The 25,304-nt window shown below is 43.6% G+C and overlaps 1 protein-coding gene across 2 annotated transcripts in view; it reads left to right on the top strand.

The window, feature by feature from the left end:
• The first annotated feature begins 1,355 nt into the window (after positions 1-1,355).
• ARID5B (AT-rich interaction domain 5B) overlaps positions 1,356-25,304 on the top strand; it is a 178,614-nt gene continuing 154,665 nt past the window's right edge. The window contains exons 1-2 of one of the 2 annotated variants that reach the window (XM_081913490.1): positions 1,356-1,849; positions 2,307-2,561. In XM_081913490.1, the coding sequence (XP_081769616.1) occupies positions 1,829-1,849; positions 2,307-2,561 (276 nt within the window). In that variant the 5' untranslated portion in view covers positions 1,356-1,828. The remainder of the gene's footprint in view (positions 1,850-2,306; positions 2,562-25,304) is intronic. The other variant, XM_081913489.1, reaches the window with a different exon arrangement.

Below are 25,304 nucleotides of genomic sequence, written 5' to 3'. Positions count from 1 at the left end.
TCCTGTTTCAACGCGGCGCTGTGACTTAGAGGTGAAACGTTGCGAAAGCGTTAAAAATAGCTTGCCAGTCATTTCGACATCCTGTAATTTTATCGCGGATCAGATTACAACTGTCATACTGTACAGACCTTTATTTCCCCGTATAGTACGTCGTGCTTATTCCCCCCCCCTTTCCTTTTTTTTTTTTTTTTTTGGAAGATCAACTACGCTAGCTTTGGTGCCAACGGTGTAAAATCTGGAGAGAGAGAGAGAGAGAGAGGAATGCACCATTTTCTATCAACACTGCGATGTGGGGGGGGGGGGGGAGCGCCTCCCTTCTATAGGCTGGTGGTGGGAAATCAGAGATCGCTGCTGGTGGTGGTGTGGTTTTTTGCTTAGTTGTTTTTTTTTTTTTACATTTTTGGCTATTTGATTGCATTCGCTATCCCGGGTCTCTATCCCGCGTTCCACCCCACCCCTCGCACCCTGGTTCTGTGGCTCCCAAGTTTCCTTTTAGGGACGCTGCTTTGCAGAGCTCCGGAACAATCAAGCAAATAAATACCTCTATTACAAACAGCTGATTGTCTTATGGGTGTGTGTGTGTGTGTGTGTGTGTCGGCTACTAATTTTAATTTCGGGATACATGGAACGAGTTTCCAAATGGTTGGCTCTCCCTCCTTCTCCCCCTCGAACAATTACAGAGAGAGAGAGAGAGAAATCTGCATTCTCTGCCACTTTAAAACTCCGTATTCCCGTATCGCTTGGTTATATAAACACATTAGTATTTGAGCGCGCCCTTGCCGGAGATCTGCATTGTAAACACGTAACTGGGATGCGAGTGTGTGCGTGTACTTCGAAAATCGGAAGAATGTACACACGCCGATCAGGCGGAGCCCCGGGCCGAGCGGTCCCCACATATTGATTTATCATGCCGCGTTTATTGTTCTGTCCTCTTAATAAATGCAATCATAGCTCGCTGCCTGCTCAATATCGCTCGCAAGATCCCGTGATCGGGGGTGCTTCTGGGAGCCTTCGCTCACCGCTCCTCCTCCCCCCCCCTTTCAAACCCTCTCTTTTGCAAAAGAGAACAAATGCATTAATATTTATATGTTTATATAATCGATAACCCACTTTCACCCCCCAGCTCTCGCTCTCTCGCCCCGTCCCCACGTTAAAATACTAGCACCAGGCATCTATTCTAACCCGATCAAGAGTTTCTTGGGGTGGGTGGGGGGGAATATGGCAGTACGGGAACGTAATCTAACTATCAAACAAATCTACATGTCTAATAAAAGCAAATCTGTTAAAGAGAATTAGAAAGAAGAACAGCGCCTCTGACTCTCTGCAGGAAATGTTCTTTATATTAGACATATACAAGCAGGTCCTGTCAGATGAGCAGCTCAACTAGACCGCCTTTCCGCCCGGCAAAAATGGAACGGTCCTTTTGTCTGGCACTTCGGGGGCTCCGGGGGAATACGATCCTGTTTCTGCAGAGATTCGGGCGCTGCAAGATTTTTAAAAGCGCCCGAGACCCCGAATTTGCCTGGACCCATTGGCTTCTGAGCTGCGGTTGGGTTATGCATTGACCGGTATTACCTGTGCAGATCGGTAGCAGCCGGGCTATAAGCCCCTTGTTTTCTACGTGGTTTGGAAATTGGGGGTCGTGACCATCTCTCGGCGGGATTTTTGGATATTTTGGGGGAACCGGGGGTGTAAGGTTTGCGTTTTATATTGAGGCTCGGAGCCGGCTGCTGCGAGAGATCGCTTTTCCCTGCCAGGACCTGATGCAATCCATTCAAGCCAACAAGTTTGGAGAGAATGTTGAGTTCAATCAATTCAGAACGTCGAGATGGAGCCCAATTCAGTTCAGGTATTCGGTTCTCCTCTCTTCTTCGCCTCTACACCCCAGATCCCGGCACCCCGGATCCCCTAGACACCCACCTTCACCTCCCCCAAACTTTCCAAGAACTTTTCCCCTGTAATTACCATTCCACCCCCTCTTTTTTTAAAAAAAAAGGCTTTGCTGATCATATAGACTGAGACACACAGATTATTATAATGGTGACTGTGATCGGATTTTTTGCCCCCTTCGGAGGAAAACCAGCCTGGCTCCTCAACAAATCCCCTCTTCATCTTAGAGGTTGTGATATTATTTCTTAGCATGTGTTTGATTTATGAATGTCTTTCTCCAGTATGTTCTGATCAGAACTGGCTGTGTGTGTGTGTGTGTTTTAAATGAATTGATCTGCGATTGCTGATTATTATTATTTTTCTCTCTCCTCCCCCCCCCCAATCCTCCTCCACCACCCCTTGTTTATTCCTTCCAGTGGGTCGGATCTCCGTGTGGTTTACACGGACCGTACATTTTCTACAAGGCTTTTCAGTTCCACCTTGAAGGCAGACCAAGAATTTTGTCCCTTGGCGATTTTTTCTTTGTAAGATGTAAGCCAGAGGATCCGATTTGCATAGCGGAGCTACAGCTGCTGTGGGAAGAAAGGAGTTCCAGGCAACTTTTATCCAGCTCCAAACTTTATTTTCTACCAGAAGATACTCCCCAAGGCAGAAACAGTGACCATGGCGAGGTAGTAAACATACGTTTCTCTCTCTCGGTTTGTGTGTGTGTGTGCCTGTGTCATTGTTTGTGTGTGTCTCTCTCTCTCTGTGTTCTCTTTTCCGCCTCCCCCCTCCCTTGCTTGTAATGTTTATTAAAGGACAGGGTTGAAATGTTCCTTTCTGCCGGCAACGTGAGCTTCTGGTTTTTTTTAAGGGATTGTGCCATTAAGGAAGGGCTGCAGCGGGTGGCTGCTGCCAGACTTTGCCTGTCATCTGTAGAAAGGAGGACTGCGCAGAATGTTCATATTTTAAAGCAAGCAGCCCAATAACTTGGTTGCCTCTGTGTTGAAGGTGATCTTTACTTACATCACCTCCTCCTCCTCCTCCTCCTCTCCCCCCTTCCTCTAACGCTGCTGTCGAAGCGTCCTCGTCACATGCTTGCCGATTCCCCTTCGTTGCTTGTATTTGGGGGTGTCTACACCTCACCCCCCCGCAAAGTGAATTCAAACATTGTACCCCTCGGAAGGGTTTCGTTCCTCCCCCCCCCCCGTTCTTCTTTTTTAGGGTGTGTATGTGTGGGTTTGGTGTTTTTTTTTCTTTTGGTCTTCAAGTATTTTTGATATGTTGGAAAGAAGGCGGAAATTACGAAATGGAGGCAGCAAGTGAGATCAAAAGCGATTTCGCTGGCAAAGACGTGTTGAATAAAGTGATAAATGACAGGTACTGGAAATAATACATTCAAATAACTTGCAGAGCTGCCTGGGCGGATTTCAAAGCGCTCCGGTGTGCAGTAACCAGCACAAACACGTTAAGCATTAACAGCGAGCCCCGCTTTCCTTTCCCCGGTCATGATTGTTATTATGCCTGCCTCAATGTACTGGCTTAACACAATTACTATAAAAAGTGGACATTTTCCAGAAAAAGCGTGGCGCGGGGTAGGAGTACGTTGCGGGGGGGGGGGAGTACAGATGTCTGAATGAGGCTTCTCTCGTAAGGCTGAGATCCCCATCCACGTTTCCTTAGAAGCCCCATTGAACTTACTTCCGAGTAAACTCGGGCTGCGCGGGACTTGCTTCCAAGCCAACCACGCCGGGATCAGGCACCCTTGGGTGGGGTGGGGGGGGGTTGCAGCCCCCTCCCCAGACTAGCTTGGGTGCAAGATCGCGGGCTTACTTTCGAGTAAGCAGAGGTGTGGCGTGTGTCTGTTTCGGGGACTGGCTTTGGTTTTGCGCGTGTGGACTACCTTGTCAGGCTGCAGCCAATAAACTTTTAGACCCCAGAAAGTGCCCGGGTGCAGTCCAAAAGGGGAGACCGGGGGGGGGGAGAGTGGAGACGTTCCGATCGCCTGCGGGAGGCGGATTGGGAGAGAGAGCGAGGGAGGGAGGCGGCGGCGCTGCTGGCTCGCATTCACACTGTATTCTTCCAGATCTGTAATTTCATGTATGCCCGCAATTCCGCTGGCTACTCGAGTCAGCTGACTCTGCGCTGTGTTCCTGAGGAGGAACTATTTTAAGGGCCGGCGAAGAGCGGCGCTGTGTTTATGCGGAGAGAGAGAGGTGGGAGCATTTGCAAAGGCGCATCATCATCAGAATAATAACAATAGCCAGATGTGAGGCTCCTTGCAGGCGCGGGGGGGGGGGTGAGGGGCAACAACCGGCCAAGCCGGCCTGCTTGCTTGCAGCTCTTGCCTCACGTCCACGATGCTGACCCCCCCAACCCACGTCGCCGCCGCCGTCGCCCTCCTTTACAAGCCGAGCTGCCAGTTCCTTCAACAATCGATAGTCTGATGGAGTTAATTGTAGTTCCACTCCCCCCCCCCTTACAGCCTCTCCTCTCTCCCCCATAGCAGCTCCGCGATCAAGACTCCTTTTGGATTATGCCTTCTATGTGAGGGGCCACGTTATGACCATTTAAGATTCCCCCCCCAGCCTACAGAGTGCTTTAGTCCTGTACTCTAAATGTGCAGTTTTTGATTGATCGGCACCCTCTCTCCCCCCCCCCCACGCCCTTTCTTGAATTGACATTTTGGAATATGGAAAAGTTGTTGGAGGGGCAAGAATGGTTAGGACTCCAGAAACCCTGTCCAGGTTGACCCCCCTTTGCAGACATCTCATGGCTTCCCCCCACCCTTCAACTTTCCCCTGCAGCTGTCTCTCCTCCCCCCCCCTCCTCTTTTCACTAGTACTTATTATTTGCTTTTCAAATTTATTACTTCAACATGGTCTGTGATCTGGAAAGGGGAAGGATTAAATATCCTCTCTCTCTCTCTCTCTCTCTCTCTCTCTCTCTCTCACTCACCCTCCCCACTTCCCCTTGAAAAGACTACAAGAATAATAGGCCACTAAACCAGACAGGAAACCATTGGAAATGTTATTGAATTGTTTTAAATTTAACACATCTATTGAAAACTTAGAAATATTTATACATAGGCATTTGAGTGCCGGCCTGATTCCGAAGTAAGGGCCACTTGGTTCAGTGAGGAACTGCAGGGCAATTCTGCACATATTCTCAGAAATTAATCCGTCTGGGTTCAGTTGGGCACAAGCCCAATTTGGGCTACAGGCTGTTCTTTATGAATTGCTGAATAACCCCCTTTTTTCAGTGGGCTGAATCCAGGTGTAGGCTGCAGCCCTAACCCCACTTACTTGGGGTTAAGTTCCATTGAATTCAGTAGGACTTACTTCTGAGTAAACCATGTTGGGACTTAGTCATGCTTACAGTACAATGGGGGTTAAGTGACTCATGAGAAATTGTGTGTCCCATTGTTTCCAGTGAGTCTAAGCCAAACTGAGTCTGGAGTCAACTCAGTAAGACTGTCCTTTTCAACATGTAACTTGAGGAATGTAGTCTATACCAGTAACTTTCCAAAGGATAATAAGGGCACGCTCCTAGGCAGACATACTTAGGAGTAAGCAGTATTAAGCAGCGTAAATGTGTGTATAACAGGGCTGTGTGACTGAAAGGATTAAAAAATGTATTTTGAGATCTTGTGCAGTGAATACACACACACAGTATATATGGAAGGGTTTGGGAAGGGTGGGGGATGGGCCACAAATCATTTTAATATGCCTTAATGACCATCTCATGTTACTGTGGTATGAACATCAGAGGAAATTAATCCGACCATTACAAGCCAGAGTGTTCTTTTGATTCAGGGATTCTCATCTGCATCTGCATTCCTAATATTATGCATGATTTCAGGGTTTGTTTTTTTAAAAAAAATAAGTAAATGCAAACTGCTAGCAATTAGCTGTATGATTATACTGGGTATATTTCATTAGGGGCCCTTGACTGAGGCGTCTCTGAATTATTCAGCCGTATGAGAAAATCATTTTTTATGGAGATAATAACACACCTTGAGATGATGCATGCAAATGCCTCGCATGGAATGCTTACAACTTGTATGTGAAGCAGGCATAGAAAATTTTCCTGATGTGGTTCAGTTTTACACCCCAGTGATGTAATTTTTCCCTGCTGGCCTCAGTTAGTCATTCATTAGCAGAGTAGCAGCAGCAGCAGCAGAAACAGCAACTGCACACACTGATACTTGTTTGGCAAGGAGCCTATAGAAACGTGTACTTAGAGCCAAGGCCTAGAGAGGGCAACATAACACTCCCATTAAGAACTGTACTTTGTTTTCACTTACTCTATTAACTTGTTTATAGACACCGAAATGATTTTTTTAATAATAAAAAATCATTTATTTTAAATTGTTTTAGATGATAAAATTCCGTTCATGAATGTTCAGCAGAGACAACTACGAAAAAGAAAAAAAAAGCTTGCTGATTGGCAGTTTCTTTCTTAAGGGAAACATTTCAGCATTCTTTCTCGGTACAGAGAGCAGTTATTTCAAGTAACTTAACCACAGTAATAATTCTTTTATGTAAATGACATCAACAGCTATTTCTGAAGCTGAGAGATGAGGCCGTTTTTAACAAAGTCTCATGTAACCCTTTGTATGTCTGCGTCCTGGACATGGAAGAATTGCGCTGGGTATAATTTAGAGAGAAAGCAACAGACAGGGCTTAGGGAAAAAACTGTGTGGCAAAATATAATTATATGTTAAGCACAGTAGATAAAATGTGGTTGAGCTGCCCCCCCCCCCCGCTTTTCATTATGTGGATTGTAAATCTATGGTGTCAGCGGTTTTTGTGTGAGGTCAAAGGTCAACAGAGGCACTTGCTCTGAGCAAAACCAATGTTTAGCAGAGCACTGGATCCTATCACAGCTCTTTGGAGACTGAATGATAGTCACGTGTGTGCATGCATGTGTATTGCATGCCTGATGAGAACTGCAAGTGGTTATTTATAAATTTATCAGATTGGTAATGTCCAAGCTGCATCTGTTTTCTAGGATGAGGTTGCAAAGTGTGTGTGTATCCAGACTACTTTGTGCTATTCATTTACAGAAAGCAGTTCTGAAGAGAACAGTGTCTGTCAATCTCACATGTGGGTTGTGAAAGGCACATGGTTTTTCTGTTCTGCCATGTGTGTGCATGGTGAAATAGATGTGTACTTTTTTTTTTACCGTACAGGACAAAACTGCAGTGGGGTTTGGGTAGGAAATGGCATGCTGTGTCAACTGCCCCCCTGACAGTCAGATCACATGCTTGTTTACTGAGAAGCAAATTCCCCTAAGTTCAGTAGGACAGAAATCATAGTATGTACTGTACACATAGGCTTGTACCCCGATCCTGTGCATATTTACTCAGTTGTAAGTTTCCAGTGTGTACAATGTGGCCTGTTTCCAGATAATTACGTGTAGCCTTGTAGCCTTAGTACGCTGCTTTTGATGACATGTTTCAATGGACCGCTGTGTGTTTGGTTTGATTTGATCAGAGTTGGGTGCAAACACTGGCAACTCCTATTGTGCAATCCCTCTCATCCCCTCTGTGTTTATAGGTAACCAATTTAACTTGTGAAGCTAGGAAAGGCACAGATCTATTGAAAATATACTAAACTTTAAGGTATGAGAGTGGGAAGGACCTAGCTACATGTCACATGTGTGTGGGAGCCTAGCAGCACTATCCTGTGGATATTTGCTCAAAAGTAAGCCCCATTGCATTCAGCGAAGCTTACTCGCAGCTAAGTATGCCAAGGTTTGCAGTTTAATTCTAGACATTTTTATCTCCGTGATCTTGATACCTGACTTGCCTAGCTTCTCAGGAATTGCTTTGAGTTAATATTTGCATTTTGAGACTAACTTTTAAGTATTGCTTCATGCGCAGCTGACATGTAATGTAATTCCACGAATTCACTTAAGCAAATCATTAAGAAAAGCAACACTATTTCAACTTCACATCAGTAGGACTACAGTTTTACTGGCTGAACAGCACAACCCTACTCCGAAGTAAGCCCCACTGAATTCAATGGGATTCAGTAAAATGATATGGAATTGCAGCCTTAGTTATGCATCTTATGAATACCAACAATGGGTAACAGTAGCTTATTCCTGGAGCTCCACTTTCCCCCCATTTTCTTTTTTACTGATAGACTTCAGGTCCCTTACTTGGGGTAAGTGCCACTGAACTCAAGGGGATTTACTTCTGAGTAGACATGTATAGGATTGCACTGAAAGTGGAGTGGATTTGGAAGGGAATTGTACATCGAGTTCATCATGACGGAATAAGACCCATTTCTTGCGGAGGATGAGCTCACCACAGATGGGATGGTCTGTCGAATGATTTTAGAGTAAAAATAGTGGTCCAACAGCAGAATCCTATTAATGTCTGCTCAAAAGTAATTCCTATTCAGTTCCAGTTGGACTTAGTCCCAGTTATATGTTGAATGGCAGCCTCAAATCTGTTGTTTACATGTGCATTTTGTTACAGTCGTGTGTGTGTGTGTGTGTGATGATTCATAGGTCATTCAGTTTGCAGAGTGCATACCTTCATCCAAGTCCCAGGTTTAATTTCTGGCATCTCTCAAAGCAGAGCTAGGAATGGCATCCAGCTAAGATGTGGGAGAGCAGCTACTGGTCTGGATAGTGAACACTAGGCTAGGTGAGAGCTGGTGTAGGGTTGCAGCTATGAGTAGGATCTAAAAAAAAACCCCTCTGGGTGTCATCCAGAAATTTCAGCCCTTCTGTCCAATCTGCAATTTGAAGTAAGAATTCTGACAAACTTTACAAGCTGGTTGTAGGAATTACTGAGATGATGAGTCTTCTGGGCTGAAATGCTTTGAACTGCCAAAAGGATTCCATAAATAATGCTAAGATGTTACTGGATTTATAGCCAGATACTGTACTATGGACTTTCCTTAGACCCAGTTAATTTTTTGATGTGTTTAGAGAGAAATTCTGCCATTCTCCTCATGTGGGAATTTTGAGTTTTTAAAAGGTAATTAGACTTTTTGCACCCTTGGCTTAATTTGAGGCCCTCCTGTAGACTTCCAAAGGGTGTGTCCTTTCTCATCTGCTTCCATCAGCAATGGCAACACCTTTCAGGCATGCATATTCCACTTATTAAAGCACGATGGGGATCATGCTAATGTAGCATCTATCTCCCATACGTGCATGCTCGAATTAATTCACATTTACAAATCAGGCAGACCTGTAATTGCAGCATTAGAGATGCACGTTTGACATTTATCGTGAGCTGTTCCTGAAATTGATAATTGCATAATCACTCATTGAAGCTTTGCCTCAGGTACATGGATGGAGAAGCTGTGGCCCTCTAGAGGTTATTGGACTCCAACTCCCATCTTTCCTGACCGTTGGTCATCCATGATGGGAGTCGCAATCCAATACCCTCTGGAGGGCCGCAGCTTAGTCCTGAGATAGCTCAGTCGGTAGAGCAAGAGACCCTGAATCTTAGAGTCATGGGTTCGAACCCAAGGAAGGGCAAAATATTACCGTATTGGGGGGTGGGTGAGCTCAATGACCATCGTGCCGCCTTCCAACTCTACCATTCTGTGATTCCCCATCTTGCCACAGAGATTCAAAAGGAGTAGCAGCATTATTTGCACCCCTGGTGGGGGCCAATTTCACCAAGCCTCTGATTGCAGCCAGTATTTTTTAAGGCCTTTTTGCAGTTGCTGTTCCCAATCTGATCAGTGACGCAAACATTAAACTCTTGTCTTTGGAGAATAAAAAGCTTTTACATGCTACACCCTCAAGCATATTAAGATACTGAGCAAGATGGGTTTTTCTTTTTTTCAAAAAAAGTTCTAATTGAGTGTTTTAAATAAGCATAGGGGCGAATTAATTAGGCTATACTTTATTTTTAGTTGCTTAGTTACACAGTAGTATATTCCTAAGCACAAGTGAGATAAATTGGCTGTGTGTGTGTGTGTTTGTTCCTGTGCTACTTTATCCCTTAATCATACTTACTGAATTGCTCAGGAGGCTAAAGCGCGTATAGATTTTGTGATTCCTAATATTAACACATGTACAAAATGCTTAGGAAGGAGAAAGCATATTCTGGTTCAGCCTCTTAGGTGTCTTAATTTAGGGTATTTACTCTTCCTAAGGGGAGCAATGGTTGTTCACAGGTAAGGGTTCTGGAGAAATCGAACCCTGAAAGTGCTTGTTGGGGCATTCATCAGCATTTGACATAATGCCCAAAACTCTTAGAGCAACCTTAAATGCTTGATTTAAACGCCTTTTCTTTGTATCCTGTGTGTGTGCCCCCCCCCCTAAACCCAATCGGGCTTTAACTCTACAGAGACAGGTGTATATTTGATTAGTAGTACAAGTGGCATTTCCTACTTCATCATTGCAATGTTGTCAGTAGCTCAAGAGGATGCTGGCAGTGACTGCAGTGTTGGACCAGCAGGGCTAACTTAGCATGTGGTAGCAGGGCTGTAGCCAACATGTTTTCTGGGAGGGGGCAGTGAAAAGCTGTTCTCTGAAATCCTAGAGCAGCGCTTCTCCAAGGGTGTGATGTGCCACACTGGTGTGGCAGGAGAGGATGGCAAATGTGGCGCCAAGATTCAAGGACAATCAAAGAAACATTTAAACATTTCGGTGTAGTATAGCCTATTGTTTATTTATTTTATTCGCAGAATATGGATAGATACATTTTTTTTTCAATGAGAGCAAGAGCATCCTGGGATACCGAGGACAATCCTAGTTGTGGTTTCAGAATTGCTGTTCGAACAGAGTACAGCATTGGCTGTTCTTCTGCAGTTCCGCACGACATATTGTTGTGAGCGGGGATTTTTCAACTCTGACAAATGTGAAACGTCAGAAAAGATAAAGGCTTCTCTGTGTTAATGAGGAGATGAGAGTTTGTTAGTCTCAAATTAGACCTAATATAAATGAGATTACCCGGCCAAAGCAAGCCCATACCTCTTATTAAGTTTGTTTACGTTCCTAAGGTACATATGTAAGAGGCTCATTTAGAATTATATTTTGGGAATGATTCATGTTCTTCTGTAGCTGCATTGTTGTAGACTTTCATGATCATGCTCCATGATCTTATTATAAAGTAGTCGTGTTCTGTTATAAATCAAGCACTGCTAGGAGTTGTTTCTGTTTGTTTTCCAGTGTGTTTCTTATAAATAAATAAAATTGGGGTGGCATGAGCAATTTTTTATTCTGAAACTGTAGTCCAGAGGAAAAAGTTTGAGAACCACTACAACTCCCATCATCCCTGACCACTGGTCCTGCTATCTAGGGATGATGGGAATTGTAGTCCCAACAACAGCTGAGGACCCACGGCTGAGAAACACTGCTCTAGACCACTGGCTTCCAATTGGTGGTCTGTGGGCTCCAGGGGGGTCCACGAAACCCACTCAGGGTTCCGTGGCCCTATTCACATAATGAAAACTTATCAACATTTTCAAAACGAGGGGTGTCCATAGCTTGGCTTTTGAAAAACAGGGGGCCCACAATACTTAGTTAATTGGGAACCACTGCTCTAAACAATTACCCATGAAAAAAATATTCCCTGCCCCTCTGGTGAGGCGATACCGGGGTAGATGGACCAAGGTTGTGATTTGGTATAAGACACCTTCCTGTATACCTATGAACAGAGCCACCCCCCCTCATCTCACCTCCCTGTGCTCTGTTACTTCAGGCAATTTCCCAGCCAAGCTCTGATGTTGGCAGTGAGCCAGACTGTGGAGTAAAGTTCCTGGAGTGATGGGGCCTGGCCATGTTAGGCAAAAGTGTGCTCAGATTCCCTGCACCTGTAAGGAGATATAAAAAGGTGTTAATAAGCTGGGAGAAGGGAGTGGGGGAAAATACACACTTTAAAATTATTTTGGCATCTCAAATAATTGGGATTTCTGAGAGTAATAGAAATTCCTCCTTTTTTTGTCCTCTCATTTGTAAAATAACTACTTTTTTGGGGGGGAGGGCAAAATATGCCAATTAACAAACTGCTGAGTCGACACAGAAAACCCATCAATGCTGGAACGGCTCTGCTGAATCCTAAGAAAGGGACAGCTGACATAAAGAGAACTCTCTTTCTTTGAAAAACAACAACAACAAATAATGCAAAATGAGTAATATGCTCATAGGAATGCACTCATAAAATACAAACTGTGGAGGTTTGAATGAAGTACAGTGGTACCTCTAGATGCGAACGAGATCCGTTCTGGAGCCCCGTTCGCATCTAGAAGCAAACGTAACTAGCGACGGCACGTCTGCACATGCGCACGTTGCTTTTCGCCACTTCTGCGCATGCGCAAGCGGCGAAACCTGGAAGTAACGCGCTCCGTGACTTCCGGGTTGCCGCGCAGCGCAACTCGAAGCACATTCAACCCAAGGTATGACTGTAGTCCCTTTGATATTGGATCTTTATTCAGATATATCTGCAAGTCTGCAGTTGGCTCAGGTGGCTTTGCACAGGCGCTTGTCACATGTGGAACGTGATACAGTTTTTTGCATTTTGAAAATAGTGGCATGCAGGAGTGGGAAAGGAAAACAGAGCCCTTTAATAAAGATGGTATTTACCATGGGAAGGTGGTACAAAGGCATGGAGGTGATTAATTACTCGGATTTCTAAACAACCTTTGTTAACATCCCTACTCCCTAGCACACACAAATGTCCCCCTAAAGGCAAGACTGTCACAATTGCAGAACTTAGTGTAATGACATTGCATCTTGGTCCAATAATATTATCTTGACAGAATTATGATGTCCTAATTCTGTTCTCGAATGGTTCAGTAACTCATAAAAGGAGGTAACATACAGATTGGCATGTACTTACATCTCTCTACATCACCCATGCATGTCTCTCGTAAAAATTAGAGCACGTTGCCCTGTGTTTTATACGTGAAGGTAGTAGACACAAATAAACGTTGCTGCCGCCATAAGAAACTGAGCTTCCAGCCAGGAAGTTCCTCGTTCCAGTGTTATCTCTACCATGAATTCACAAGGTCGCCTTAAGGAAGCTACCACAAATGCAAAAATGGAGATGATAATGCTGGCCATAACACACGTGAAGTGGTTTGCTGCTATGAAGTGCTACAAAAAGGCTAAGTATTATAACCGTTAGGGATTGTCAGTTTTAACCCAGGTTTCTTCAACCTGGTGTGCTCCAGATGTTTTAGACTACAACTCCCGTCATCCCAGAAAATTGGCTGAGACTGACGAATGTTTATAGTCCAAAATATCTGGAGCATATTTGGTTGGGGAAGGCTGTCATAGATTAATCAATCAGTCGATTGATTGACTGGGGCAACAGGACAAATTTTAATTAGTAGGTCTGAAAATTCAAGGCATTTTCTTGTCTTCCTTTAGTGTGTGTGTGTGTGTGCGTGCACGCGCGCACACACATATTCTTTTACATGCAAAAGCAATAGATTTTATTTTCTTTTTTTTAAAGAGTGGGCACTGTTTGCCTTGGGGCTGCTATTGTGACGCTGTGAGCCTTGGATTCTTTCTGCACATTTTAATGTTGGCTGTGAATGATGTACTGATTGATAGAGATATCAAACAATAGAAGATTATGGCAAGAAACCCAGTGTACAGACTCAGTAGATGTATGTGAAAACTGCCCCCATTGTTCTGTTGCACTCAGTAGTGAGTAAATTATTTACAGATATTTGCTAATTAAAGCACATATTGTTTTTCCCAGCACAATGGGGCATAATGCAAACAAAAGCCAAAGAAGAAATCAGCTTGCATAATTTTCATTCGAGTAACGCAGTGTATATTACTGCTTGGTAAGAAAAATATGTATGTAATCTGCACAAAAAAGCTTTTCTCAGGGTAACCAGAGAAGGCAAAAAGAGCAATAAATTGCTTGTCAACTTGCCTAAACTTAAATGGTTCCTGGAGTTCAGTAGGCCATCTGATAGGAAAACATTGTGACTGAACCTTATTTTCTCCCTTGGTCACAATTTCTGTCTGCAGTGGCAGATAGAAACTTAATTGAAAGCGCACACACACTATATGGGAGTTGCAGCAGAAATTAGAAAGTATAATATTTCAAAACTTGACCCTTCTAACCCTGCAAGATTTACTAATAGCCCAGAAAAATTGCAACACTGCTTTCTAGTACAATGCAGTAGCTGTGGCTGCAGTACTTAACACATGTACTGGAGAGTAAGCCCAGTTGAACAAAGTGACAATTATTTCTGAATAATCATGCATAGGATGGCACTGTAAGAGACTGAGCTATGAACCTGACAGCTCCACATTAAAATTGCCCATCTGCTACAAGCAGAAGCTGTGACAATTCTGATGTCACAGCTGTGAAGCGGCAACATTAACAAGAAAAGGGCTGTGACAGCGGTGGACAGTGGTCATTCAAATTTCAGCTGTACCCTGTGTGAGGCCAAAATTTGGCTCCTCCCCACTTCTTGCCTTCCATTCTGCTAAATTCACTATGTGATAGTTTCAACACCCTGTGGCAAGCCCTAGGCTCAGCGCCCAGTGCAGCGGAACCAGTCATGCTGTCCTAAACTCACCTCTGGTTGTGGGACCACACTTTTAGTTGCATGGCTCCTTCTACCCACTTCTTGTTCTATTATAGGCTTCTGCAGCAGGGAAGGCTCCCAAACAGTGGCGTAGTGTGTGTGGGGGGGGGGGGTCCGGCCACACTGGGCGCAACATCTGGGGGTTAGGGTTAGGGGGCGCAAATCCACAGGTTAGGGGGCGCAAATTACTTGCCTTGCCCCGGATGCTGACAACCCACGCTACGCCACTGCTCCCAAATCACCTAGGGACCTTTAGTTGTGAAATGCTAGCATCCCAGCAGCATATTCTCAGGACAAGGGTGCATGGCATGTTAGTTTTGCCCACATATACACCTGTTCCATGGTTTAAACATGTCACTGAGCATGTGGAACCTTGTACCAAAGGCTATGGACCAGAACCCACCAGCGAGCATGCTCAATATATATTCTGATATTACAGCTAAGCCAAGTGTATGAAACACTCAGAGCGGGTGATATAAATGCTGAGTATTAGTATCTGGCAACTCGTAAGTTGCACAGTAATATTCCACAGATGGAAGGCTTGTCGTATGTCTTCCAGAATGCCATATGCACAGTTTTCTTTGTCAAACTACAAATGACAATTCTTTATGTCTTGGAGATGATTGTCAGTTAATTAAACTTACAATTTGCATGTGTTCGGGTTCAGCAATCATAGCATTATTGCTTTTAAAATGCCATGCTTCTCTTGGTTGTCTCCTGGATAGCCCCTTCCTATTGGCAAAAGCTACTACTCAGCTGGGATAATTGAAATGCCCAGGGAGGATTAATTCCAAATATCCAGTCATAAGGCAGCCTTCAAATTATACATACAGTCTTACCTTAGCAATAGCAGTCTTTGAAAATGGTATAAAGATACGGAGGTTTTACTTATTACAGTGGTGCCTCAGGTTACATACGCTTCAGGTTACAGACGCTTCAGGTTACCCAGAAATATTGCCTCGGGTTAAGAACTTTGCTTCCGGATGAGAACAGAAATCGTGCGGCAGCGGGAGGCCCCATTAGCTAAAGTGGTGCTTCAGGTTAAGAACAGTTTCAGGTTAAGAACGGACCTCTGGAACGAATTAAGTACTTAACCCGAGGTACCACTGTATACTGTTATATGGTATGTAACAGGCAGTTCCTGGGTCCCATCTTTTGGTCACACACTAGTGTGTCCAAGAGGTAGAGTCTAGCGTGGGGCTATATGCTGATGAAGGAGTAGATTTCAGTCATTTCTATAGGCAAAGTCAATAGGTGCAGTCTGAGAGACAGTGAGTTTCTAGCTGAGATTTGAACTGGGGGCATTGCTTCATACTTGAACAATACACTCTAGTATCTCCCAGTGATACCAGGCAGATAAAAAGCTTAGCTATGTTTCCTATGCCTACCCCCCCAAAAAAAAATTTACTACAGCATGACAACACCCATTTATAGACACTGAGTCCTTTGTAGGTTATGGGAATAACTCTTGTGTAAAACAAATTGCCTGCTTCCTTTATCATGCATATTCTGAAAGAGGAAGGAGTGTCAGTCACCTTTTAACAGATTAGATTAGATTACATATGGTTCAGGTGATCCTTTCTATTGAACCACCAATGTTGCATAACACACAGTAGCAAGCTTTTGAGCTGCATAGGATTCTTCAGGCGGGAATGACATCTTGCCTTGCTCAGAGGTTAACTCTTCTGACCTACCAATGCTGTGTGTGCAATAAAGTGTGCCTCTTTGGAATCATTTTAGTCTGTTTCAGACCTGTTTCACTAAGCTAAGGAAGGAAAGGATTACACACACACACACACACACACACACACACACACACACACACACTGCTTTTTTCTGGGGGGACTCAGGGGTACGCATACCCCTAAACATTTTGTAAATCTAAGTTTGGCCTCATTGAGGGGCAGTATTTGAATATGTGTAAGAAAATGAGAGCACCCTTAAACATATTTTTAGGGGGGAAAGCACTGAATATAGATGTGCGCGTGTGTGCACTCATCTTTTCACATTGTATAGTGTATATACGTTCTGCCAAAATGGCCTGGCTTGTCACCGTAACAAGTAACGTGTGGGTCTTCCCCTCTAAAGATCTTTCTGGGAAGCCACCGGTGTAGTTGCTTAGACTGAAGAGTAGTTTGTTCAAATGCTCTCTAGAGTTCAAGGCACTGAAACCTGAGAGGTGCTGGAGGGATGCGATTAAAAAGATGTAGAGTTTTGTGTGAGAGAGATTTCATTACATTTGTGAAATGTACATTTTTGAGGCCTAGGCCTCACATGCAGCCAAGTGAGGAGGTAGAATCGTGAGGCCGTACATTGGACTGTACTATCTCAGTGTAGAACATTTTTTTAATGCACCCTATGTTAAAAACAGCAACAAACAGTACCAAACTCAGCCCAACCTATTCTGGTGGGCTAGGTTTCTATTTGCAGAGTAGGTTTTTTATTTTTATTTTTAACATAGGGAACCATTAACAATTCTGATTGCTCCCACTGTAATCTGAAGTGGCCTATTCTAACACTGAAGGACTCTTAGCACCTCTTTTCCACATAATTTTGCGGCAGAAATAGATCAGGCATACTCCTGTCCTTCTTACTTGTATTTCTCTTAGGCCACAAATAGATACATGTTGGATAGTTTAACAAACAAGCAAGCAAGTAACTAACTTGCGACCAATTTGGGGTGTACTAAAGGGTTTCTGGCAAGAACATGTTCCCTTGGTGGGCCTTTGTAGTCTTGCTGTCGAACCAGATGTTCCAGGGGCTGTGGTGACAACGCTACAGAGAAACTGGTTTTTTAAAAAAAGTTTGTTTGTTTTATTTTTAAAGTGAGTCCTGATCGCATGAGAATCACTTCTCATATTCCTTGTCATGTGCTTGATGTACCCACCATGTGAGTCCCAAGTTTCCATTAGTTTAGAGCCCAAAAATTCAGCATCTACTTTGCCACAGGTCCGAATCTGAAACCCAGCGACTTTTTAATATCGCAAAGGTTCTGGTTTGTTTTTGTTCCACTTTTTTTTTTGCGTGATAACTCCCGAGGACAGCAATAACGCGGTCACATTGAGGAAGCACCTCAGAACAAATGCAAGCGGATTAAATCCAGCACCGGTGCTCTGTTGTGTCAAGAACATGATGCAGAATATACCAGCAATAAAATGCCAGTCTGAAGGGGCTTTCTAGTAGTACTAGCCCACAAGGCCTTAAAGGGCTTGGGATCCAAGGCCCTAGAAGAGTGCCTGCCTCAGTATCCACTGTCTTGGGCCTTACGAGCAACAAAGGAGGTCCTGTTGGTGCTGCTACCTCTGGGGGTTGCCTGGTTGGTGGGGACCTGTGACAGACCCTTTTCAGTGGGGTTCCCCCATTGGGGTATGCCCTCCCTTGATGGGTGCATTGGCCTTCCCTCACTATTAACTTTAAGGAAGAATTTCAAAACATTCCTTTTTACCAAAGCATATGCTGGCTGAAAGCTCTGTCCCCTGTCACCCCAAAATTATTGGTTTGAGGGCCAATTCTTGTTTTTCAGACGGTTCTTTTATACTGTACTGCATTTTAGAAGTTTTAATTGTATTAGTATTGATGTGTTTGCCCACCCCCCGGAAAAAGGTGTGGTGTATAAATCCTGTTGTTGTTGTTGATTTTTTGTGTAATGTTAACCTGTAATAAGCTAGGAGCATGTTTATTCAGAAGTATGCCCCACTGTGAGAAGCAAGCCCTGCAGTCCTGTGTCCACTTAGGAGCAAATCACATTGATTTTGTGATACATACTTCTGAGTGAACATCTGAATTCATACTCGAATTATGCTTTTTATTCCTGTGTGGGAACAGGTGTGTTAGCAGCAATGCACTCGATTATAAAATCTGCCACCCTTGCTATCTTGTGAGGCTGTGGGGGGAAACTGAAGAGACTTGTCTAATGCAAATTATTATACTGTCAGATAAATGGCAGCCAGCATCAGCTGTTGTCATCAGCCAGAGGTTTTCTGCCATGTCTCTTTAGATATTACTATTATAATTTTAATAATGATAATTTCTTATTTATACCCCACCCATCTGGCTGGGTTTCCCCAGTGGAATACCAAACCATTGTTCAAATTATTCACGAGCTCCAAAATTCCTTAAATGACCCTTGGAGGTGTTTGGAAAGAAAACATCCTCAGCATGCACAAATGTTGCCATGTCTCCACTGCGATTCTTTATCACTTCCCTCACTGTTTCTCATATATATTGTGTTATTGGCAGCATATAACCTGTTATGGCAAGACACTGTTACAATCTTTCTGTGCAAAGAGACAGGCTTTCTTTCCTAGTGCATAATTCCCCTTTCTTTTAAAATATAATAAGCTGCTTTTAAAACCCGCTTTAACTACCTGACCCTCCTTTTATTGGAGACATGTACCCCAGCCATCTGCTGAGTCAGGCAATCTCAATTTCTTCACTTTTGGAAGACGGTGCCGGTGGTTGCTTAGACAACAGTGACATAATATTTGCAGCTTAATAATGAATCTTGGGGAGAGCGTTGGCCTGAGAGTCTTAATAGAACATCATTTCAACTTCACAGGACAATTTTTATTATCTCTTCTTTTTTGTATCCACCCCCCCTCCAAGCAGCATGACCACAGTCACTAGATTTTGTTAAAATGAGGCCAGTTGGATGCTGCAAATATTATCGGGAATAGAATTGCCAGATGATGGGGGTTGGGGGTTGGGGGAGGGAGGTACAGTCCAATGCAAAGAGGACTTCAAGAGGTACAGTCCAATGCAAACCCCTAAGCCCATGTATGCAGGTGGCGCTGTGGGTTAAACCACAGAGCCTAGGGCTTGCCGATCAGAAGGTCGGCAGTTTGAATCCCCACAACGGGTGAGCTCCCGTTGCTTGGTCCCTGCTCCTGCCCACCTAGCAGTTTGAAAGCACGTCAAAGTGCAAGTAGATAAATAGATACCGCTCCAGCGGGAAGGTAAACGGCGTTTCTGTGTGCTGCTCTGGTTCGCCAGAAGCGGTTTAGTCATAACCCAGAAGCTGTATGGCAGCTCCCTTGGCCAATAAAGCGAGATGAGCTCTGCAACTCGGCCACGACTGGACCTAATAGTCAGGGGTCAATTTACCTTTAAGCCTATGTAACTCAAATTCATCTAGGTAGTCCCCTACATATTAAGGTTACCAGATTTTTTTCATTGAATCCGGGGACACTTTTCAACTTCAGTGGATTTTGTATGGGGACTGATTTGTAAATCCGGGGACTGTCCCCGGGAAACGGGCGTCTGGTAACCTTACTACATATGCTCTGGGGGCATTGCCACAAGGGATTAAAACAGTATGTTTTGAGTATTGAAAGCACTTAAGGATTACTGAGAGATTTTTACAACACTCTTAGAAGGAGGGCCAGTGTTCTCACCCCTATATTGCACAGCAGGGATAGTCTGGGGCTGAAAGGACTGAGGCTGACATTAAATACTGTACTGGCTTGCCTAAGGTTGACTGATTTGGCTAAGATATAAGATCTCAGCTGCCTCTCTGCTCAGTCTCTGAGATTAGTCTATGGTAGTGCTGATTTGTATAGACGGGCAGTATTTTTTTAAAAAAACAACAACCTGAAAGTGAGCAGGTAAATAAATACTTAATCTGCATTTACTGTTGTTGGGTATTTAAATACATAAAGTAAGCATGCAGCCTGGGTGGTTCTTCACGTCTTTGTAGAGATATAATTACAGGTGACATCAATGCAATACAGCCGATTCCTTTAATCTTCTAAAGATTTGTGTAAGTCATCTGTCACCATATATACATACCAAGTTCCTGCATGTGTGCGTGGTTATTAACATCTCTGTTTTGCTGTCATCTTGCTTAAAGGGAGCAGCAATATAAAGACAGGGTTGCCAAGTTGCTAGAGGTAGATTCAGATTGGTCAGGATCCAGGTCCGAATGTTGCAGATCAGGGGAAGAACTTGAGTGGACTGCAGTGTGGCAGTGACAGAGCAGTCATGGAGTATGGTAGGTTAAGGGCAGCTTGAGGAAATGTGGATGTGGTTATCCACAAGGACCTGGTCTTAAAGGTTCTATCATCATCTTCATCACAACCATCATCATCCATCTGCAGTCAAATATTGGGAGCCAGGTTTCATTACCAGATCCTAGTCTTGTGGATGTTTAAAAAGAGCCATTCCCTTTGGAGACCCGTCACTTCACTGTGCCTTATTCATAGAATCATAGAATTGTAGAGTTGGAAGGGAGCACGAGGGTCATTTAGTCCCTGCAATACAGGGATCTCTTTCAGAAGTGTGCTATCGCCAAAGCCACTTACCTGTCATAGCATGTCTTATGCCAAAGGCAACTCCTTGCAAAGAGTAATTGGCTGTGCTGAATAATTGCAAACCTAACCTCAGCTGCTGCAAAGGAGCAATCAGTTGTAATTTATTTTCCATTATACTTCGCTCAAAAAAGTAAGGTTGGAAGATGGTGTTCCACATGCTCTGAACCCCCCCCCCCAAAAAAAAAAGAAAGAAAGAAAAAAGAAAAGAAAAGAAAGTTGGTTTTTCTGATATAACCGTGAAGATATGGAATATGTTCGGTAATCTCGAAGATGATCTAGGTCAGCAAATCTTCAGTCTTCTCGACTGAGAATTGTCTCAGTGATGCAGAATGCATGGAGACCTCATCCACCTTCTATCAAGCACCATTTCCCCATTTGCCTTCACATGGCACAATCAGTACACCTACCTCTGAAAAAGTCTTCATTATTAAAGAAACATTACCCCACCCCACAATAACCTGTACTTTTGTGAGTGGCTTGAGAGCACACCATTGTCTATTTGGTCCATAGGCCACAGTTTTAGTATCATTGACATTTAGTACCACTGTTTGGAAGGTACAATAAAAAAAATCAACCTTTTAAAATGTCTTGTCTATTTGGCTCTTTGCCTGTTTGGGAGTGGCCTTAAAGCTATATTTGAAACAGGTAGCAAAAGAGATCCATTAATAGCAATTGCGTGTCTTACCATACAATCCTAACCATGTTGACTCAGCTCTATTGAAGTAAAGGGGTAAAGTTTCTGGCCTTAATAAATCAGACTTAGGCCTTAATTTTAATTTTGAATCCTTGCACAACCGTAATTTCTAGGATGGTTGGGGATAGTTCACACTCCTGTTGCTTCTTCACAGGATTGCCTACAGTCATCACTTGACTCCTCTATGGCTCCCGGCTGCATGATGCTGGGAGAAACAAATCACAGTGGGGGACTTTTGAGCAGTGTGGACCAGCATTCTGCCTGTTTGAAGCAAACCATAGTTACAGCATTAACAATGCTTTAATGTGCTGTGTGTACACAGCCCACTGGGAGTTCAGTGGGAGCTGCTGTTGATCTCTGTGTATAATCTCCTAACTGTGTTTCTCCATGTAAACGCATGCTTGGATTCTGATTTGACTACTGCTCACATGTACAGGGAACAGAAAGTTTTGTGAGGCAACCCGGATGTACACTACAGAGTTCAGTATGCCTTTTAGCATTATATATGGCTAATAATCTCACTGAAACCACGCTGGTGATACTACAGTAGTCAAACTAGTTCTTATGAAATGTATCTGACCAGAATAAATATTTCTGTGCATTCTAATCAAAGCTTTCCATCTGGGATCATTTTGTGCTGGAATGTAAAACCATTAATTAACCAACTGAGACCTGAGTCACTCCTGTAGGCAAGGAGTTGACATGACGAGTAAAAAAGGGTTCCTAGCCCTTAATGAGAACTGTCTACCTTTACAACACATATTTGAAACAAAATGCTTGCCTTTTCTCATATTGGGTGTTTCTCCGTATCATGTCATAAGTGAATTAAAAACCTCTGCAAGTGCAAATTTAAGACTGATTAGACAGAAGCATAAGGGATTCCTTTTTAGGGTTGATGGGAAGGAAGGGGGTGAAATAAATGAAAAGCAACTTTCAAAGCCTGGTACATGATATAATCAAGATTCAATTGCAAAAGAACCAGAATATTTTAATAGCATTTGTTGGTGTTACCCCATAATAGAGAGAAAGGTGATCATATGTGGTCTAAAATAAAAGGGGATGATCGTTCTGTCCCTCCCCACCCAATAGGCGCCCAAGATCAGCATTTACTCTTAAACTGGAACCAGTTAAAGACAGAACTCCATAAGTGGTCCCTATGAGCCTTGGGATGAAAACTCCCATTGGTAACTGGGAGAGAGCCTTTCCCCACAAGCTCAAAGTTGTGTCCCATTCCCTGCATGAACAGTGGGGGGTGGGATGAAAAACAGGGCCAGTGGGCATGGCTGTGCTCTCCCCCTCAATATGTTTCCAGTCATGTGGAAGATAATGCAGGAAGGGAGTCAAAAGCGACTTCCATAATACTGTAGCTAATGTCTGTGTGTCTTTACCCTTGGTTGTCTATGAACTCATGCATTTAGGTCAGGGCAGTCAACATCATAAAGTCTGTGGACTTAATGACTGCATACCCTGCAAGGTTTTCATAGATGATGACTCTCTAATGTGGTTGTAGCTCTGCAGTTGTCTCGCTAAGGATTAGTGCTCCTGGAATACTCTGTATTGCTATCTGGGTAGACATGTTTACATGTGTGTTTTATCTGAAACAGTGGGCTAGCAATGCCACTTGTCTGCGGCAGACAAGTTACAAAGACTCAGCTTAGCTCCAAGTTGGGTCTAGTCCCATGAATTTGAAGCAAAGAGGATTGTTTGTCTTCAGGATTTACTGGAAAGATATAATTGTCCTGTATATATTCACACATGTGCATTTACATGTTGTGTGCCAGCAGCAGATTTAGGGAAGTGTGGGCAGTTCCCCCAATACATTGACAAAATGCTCTTAAAACCACTCTCAAAATCTCCCCGAAAGGCAAAACTGGGACAGTGATATTCAAGGAATGAATATAAGGAAGTGAGGAACTGGGACTCTCCCCAAGAAAACAGGGGCGATTGAAATGTATGGGGATGTTTTCCATTTATTTCCATAGGCTTTGAAGTCAAGCCCAAGGTGAGCAGAGTTAAGGAAAAAAATAATACTACGTCAAGAGGCGCCATGCCCAAAATTACATGGTTGGTGTTTAAGGTGAAGTTCTGCAAAAGGGTTGATTTGTACTTCCTTGCGGCCTTTAAGTGATTATGCAACGCGAGTACAATGTTGATAGCCAGCTTAATGCCTATCTTGTAAAATAATCCACAATAAGAGGCCACTCTTATATCTGCGGCATGTTTTGTCTTGTGCATTAAAGCAAATGCAAGTGATCTGTCATTTGTAGTTTGCTCGTGACAGAGTGAAAAGTCCTTTAACTTCAAATGGGAAGATTAGTAGCTGTTCAGTGAGTAAATATGTACACTTTCCTTTGGCAATTTTTGTTTGAGGGCTGTTGGGTGTGTCCCCCCCCCCCCCGCTTTTTTGTTTGTTACATTCAAGGCTTTTTCACCTCTGTGTGGACCCATTGGAGTCGAAAATAAATTGGGCTTAGCTGCCTCTTTATGTTTCCTTTAATGACTCAAGCTGAGTGTTTGTATTTTAGGGAGTCTTAATTGCCTGACATTGAAATGGTCACACACAGGCTTTGAAGTTAACACCCCATTAAGTTAAAAGTGGGAAGTCCGTGCCTCTGATGGGGCCTTGTTGTTGGTCTGTATGGTTGCAAGACTCTAAACAAAACTCCCTGAAACTGCACAGTGGTCCCATTTGTGCTGTGTTGCTGTTGGTAATTGCAGCAGCAGTGGAATATTCATTTTTTAAAAAAAATATAGATCTCTAAAAGCTCAGATTCTCGGTCAGGGTGCAGCCCTGCCCAGATCTCAAACATGGGGTCTTCTCTGATGAGGAGCAAGGTGAGCAGGACCCTCCAGCAGATCTCCACATGGCTCCAACATACCCTCCAACATTTCTCTGACAAAAATAGGGACATCCTATTCCATACCCTCCAACATTTAGGACGCCCTAATAAAAAGTGGGTCATTCTGGGATCAAATCAGAAACCAGCATGGCTTTTGTAAACCCGGGGCTGTCCCTGGAAAATAGGGACACTTGGAGGGGCTGCTCCAATAACCTCAAGGGACCATTGGACTTGGACAATCCTGCCCCAGAACTGGAGGTCTCTCTATCATCTGCCTGGGTTCCTGGTCAGTTCCCTCTCTCACCCATCCACAATCTCCCCTATGACAAGTCAGGCAAGAGGAATAGAAGGCTTTTATCAACACTCAGCACTCTTAACGGACTACAGTTCCCAGGATTCATTGTGGGAGGAAGCCTTGACTGGTTAGATACGATACTGCTTTAAATGGATAGTGCAGATGGAGCTTTTGGTGAGTTGCTAGATCATATTTTTTTATTTAGTGGCATGGAACCCATAGCAGCTGTTTGTCATTTAGTGCCAAAGGTATTAGGTGTGAAATGTGGGAGGAGATATGTGCAATGGTCATGGGTGACTACTTTTACAGACAGTAACTGGAATGTGTAAACTGCATTTATTCTTCTTTAATTATTCTTTTATTTTGTTGTTTAAGTTGTTTGTAATCCACCCAGAGAACACCATTCTTAATAGGCATATAGATACTGATTACACACACACACACACACACACACACACACACACACACTTTCCCCTGGGGTCAGGAGGGATAGAGAATTGCTTTGCCAAAGAAAAGGGGAGGGGAGGGGGCAGAAAAGAAGCTGAAAGTATATCCAGACTATCACTATTTTGCGGGATGGATTTGAGCTTTAGGTTTGCACAATCAAAGCAGATTACAGGGCTGTGTCACCTTGGCGCAACAAATTCTATATTTAAAAAAAGAACCAGTCCTTTTGCAGTTTGGGAAGTGATGGAGAAATGCATTGAAAAGTGTGGGATGAACAAATGCCCAACAGGAAGATGTATAAACACCCCACAAGCTAAT

The sequence above is a fragment of the Podarcis melisellensis genome (genome assembly GCF_964234715.1).
Source record: "Podarcis melisellensis genome assembly, chromosome: 5".
NCBI lineage: Eukaryota > Metazoa > Chordata > Lepidosauria > Squamata > Lacertidae > Podarcis > Podarcis melisellensis.
Note: the sequence above shows the minus strand (reverse complement) of the source record. Positions and strands in the feature narration are given on the sequence as shown.